Source organism: Poecilia latipinna, unplaced genomic scaffold (genome assembly GCF_001443285.1).
Source record: "Poecilia latipinna isolate Pla-1442-1.1 unplaced genomic scaffold, P_latipinna-1.0 Scaffold21, whole genome shotgun sequence".
Taxonomy (NCBI): Eukaryota; Metazoa; Chordata; class Actinopteri; order Cyprinodontiformes; family Poeciliidae; genus Poecilia; species Poecilia latipinna.
In genome coordinates, this window is record NW_015112637.1 from 651,331 (window position 1) to 654,644 (window position 3,314).

General features: G+C 37.7%; 1 protein-coding gene across 1 annotated transcript in view; it reads left to right on the plus strand.

The window, feature by feature from the left end:
• ddc (dopa decarboxylase) overlaps nucleotides 1–3,314 on the plus strand; it is a 26,388-nt gene that overhangs the window by 12,213 nt on the left and 10,861 nt on the right. Inside the window, exon 9 of the mRNA XM_015035870.1 lies at nucleotides 2,738–2,805. Within this exon, the coding sequence (XP_014891356.1) occupies nucleotides 2,738–2,805 (68 nt within the window). The remainder of the gene's footprint in view (nucleotides 1–2,737; nucleotides 2,806–3,314) is intronic.

A 3,314-nucleotide genomic window follows, 5' to 3' on the forward strand; every position in this document is an offset into this window, starting at 1 on the left:
AGTAGAAAGTACCCATTATTAAATCTGCTTAAGTAAAGTACAGATACACAAAAATTGTACTTAAGTACAGTACCACCACTGTCTAAAAGAATATTAATATGTCAAAGTCCAAGCCTCAATCAAATTGACAATATATTACATGACTCGAAAATGATAATTCACAGACACTCTCCATCCAAACCATTTAGTTTGTGGCTGTGTAGAACTGTTAGAGACATAGTGTAAAACACCTGTATTAGAAGATGCACCAAAAACCATGAATCGTTTTCCTTCCCCTTCACAATTATGCTTCACTTTCACCTTTTCTCTAAGGAGAAATCCTATTGAAATGTAACAAGATTTTTGGTTGTAGTCTGACTAAATGAAATGTACAAACAGTATGAATGCAGGGAACTACATAGCCCACTGCGAAATTACCAGTTTTGCATAACATAATATAATAATCAAGCTGCATCAATAAACCTCCTAGTAAAAATACAATAATATTAAATATTCAAACAAAATTACTCTTTTGTTCATCATGGTCACAAGTAGGAGTACTCATCCATTGTCATAGGGACAGCCTGTCTCCGACTACTAACAAGGAAAAACACTTTCTGTTCAATTGCCTAAGAATTACCTGTTATTGGATTGTTGCGACAAAACACTGACTTTATGGTCCTTGAAAAGGGCATAACGTCAAGGATGGACTAATGTCAAGGAGGACGCATGCAAAGCAGAGCAACGGGGCAAACAATCGGCATAAGACGCAGTCCATAAATGTGCCTTTTGATTCTACTCAAGCAGCTGTTGCTCCCCTCGCTGTGCAGAGATGCAGAGATAAGGACAAAGTAATTTCCTGAGGCAGCGTTGGACCTTTATATATCACCGTTTATTAGACACACCAGTTCAAAGAGCAGTCTAAGGAGATAGGAGAAGGCTGTCTTGATGTTAAAAGCACCAACAGTTTGATCTTTTCTTTGACTGGTAGAACGCAAATACACTTTAAGTTTGAATGTTGTTCTGTAATTTTGCTCTTTTCCATTTTGCAATATTTGTTGTCAAAGTCTATATATTTTTTTCATCTCAGAGCTGAGAGCATAAAACAGTATTGCAGTGTTGGGTTGGAACATGAGGTAGAATCCAGGTCCTTTTTGCATCAGAACGACACCTCCCTGACTGTCTGGTTGCTAGGATATGAGTGATGCATAAGGAGGCAACCAGCATCCTTTGAGTCAGTCAGCATGGCAACTGTCAGCCAGGAATCTAAATCACATTGTCTCTGCATTGTGTTATTGCATTTGTGGCGGTAGAGGAAAGGATATTACAAAAGATAGGTAACAAAAAGATGGAAGCAGATTGGAAATAACTCATCTCTAAGCGAGGAAGGAATGGTATCTAGTGCACTCTTCAAGCTGCCGACTGGATTTTCCTCTTTTGCATTGCAAATAAGTTGGGTCCCCTTTAGTCTAGACATTAATGTTGGTGACTGGATTTCCTTTGCAACCACTGAGATGGATGAAGTTATATATTTTGTTTTTACAAAATATATTTATTTGCATTTCAACTTCGAACGACAGTATGTTTTATTGGGATTTCATGTGATAAGACCAATACAAAATACAAAACTTTAACCAGATCTTATGTTTTTTCATGTTCTTTTAGAAATAAAGCATCTGAAAGAACTTTATTTATGAAAGTTCTTGGTGCGTCCCTACAGCAAGATGCTTTCACCACCATATTTCAGAGTTGGGATTATTTTGTTTAAATTAGTACACCCCTTCATCCCTGATCTGTTTAGTGACTTCCTGGATCTGCAGGAAGTCACTGCAGATCCAGGATGCGGTTTGTTCAGTGGTTCTTTAACAAACCATTGATGCCTTCAAAGAACTGAGAATAAATTGCCCACAGGAGGACTTTATTTTGTAACTTCTGGGGATAGTTACACTGAGTTTGGTTTGGTTTGGTTTTGCTATGACAGAGTAAAAGAGGTTAAATACAAATTTATTCCACTCTTTTATGATTATTACTAGTAAAACATTTTAAAAGCTGTCTATTATTCCTTGTTTTGGACTACCTTGTGTTTGTCAATCTCAAAAAAGCCAAGTAAAATACATAACTTTGACGTATAAATGTTAAATATTGCTGGGTTTCAGATGACGGTTTCTGTAGATGGGTGCGAATCGTTGACCTCGATTGGACCTGAATACAGCATCCTTCAGCGACTCAACATTAACATACAGCATGAATTTGGGAAGCTAAATAAATTATTTACCAGGAGACTAAAGCTCATAAAATAACATGAGTTAGTTCGTTGTTAGCGATAGCATCCTCATCAGACTAAAATTACTTAAAATAGCACAATTCACTACTCACCGGGCCCAACTTGAAACTAAATACATCCAGGTAGTTAGTTATGTGGATCGCCTCGATGCAGGTAAATCCTCAAGACTGTAAGAGAAGTCTTTTTTTTACCGAGATAATAAGGATCATATCCTAAATATACGGGTATTTTTTCGAGATACCTTGGCTGTTCCAGCCTATTTAGTGCATTAGCTACTTGTGATCAATTTTGCTCTGTTTTGAATCGGAGAAATCCCCTTCTGGCCCTCCATCTGCATTTTGGCGTCATCCAGGTCACCTGACTGAAACCCAGTAATTGTTAAAGTTTAAGGGGTGTAAATACTTTTGTAAGATTCTATTCACGTGAATCAAGGAATGATGTTGCACAATAAATAATTTTGTCTTTATTTTAAAGTATGCAGACTCTTTCAACTTCAACCCACACAAGTTTCTTTTAGTCAACTTTGACTGTTCTGCAATGTGGTAAGTGCCCAACACTCTGCTTTGCTTTCTGAAAATATTTTTCCAAGAAAGTAACCCATTCTTCAAAAGTCAGTGTTCATGCTATATGACACAATAGCTTCACATTTGTCTTTGCTTTCACTCATGGATCCATGAAGCTACAATGAGAACTGATATCCATCTACACCTTCATCATTTGCACTGTAAAAATAGAACCCTGCCTTCCACCTGGCCCATCTATCAGCATCTACTAAATAGTGCTTGCTCTACAGGATAAAAATGGCGTCAGAAGAGGTTTTTAAATAACCTTTTTCCTCAGTCTGACAACAAAATAAATAGAAAATTGGGCAGTGGGGACATTATTGAATGTGCATGTGGTAATGAGTAATGAGAAAAAAAATGATTTCTACAGTGTTGTTGCACCACCCCCCCCCCCCCCCCTTCTTTCTCTCTACTTCCCCTTGTCAAAGGAGGGAGATGTGCTACCAGCTCTCCGTCTAACGGGTGAATTGAGTTTCCTAAATCTGCCG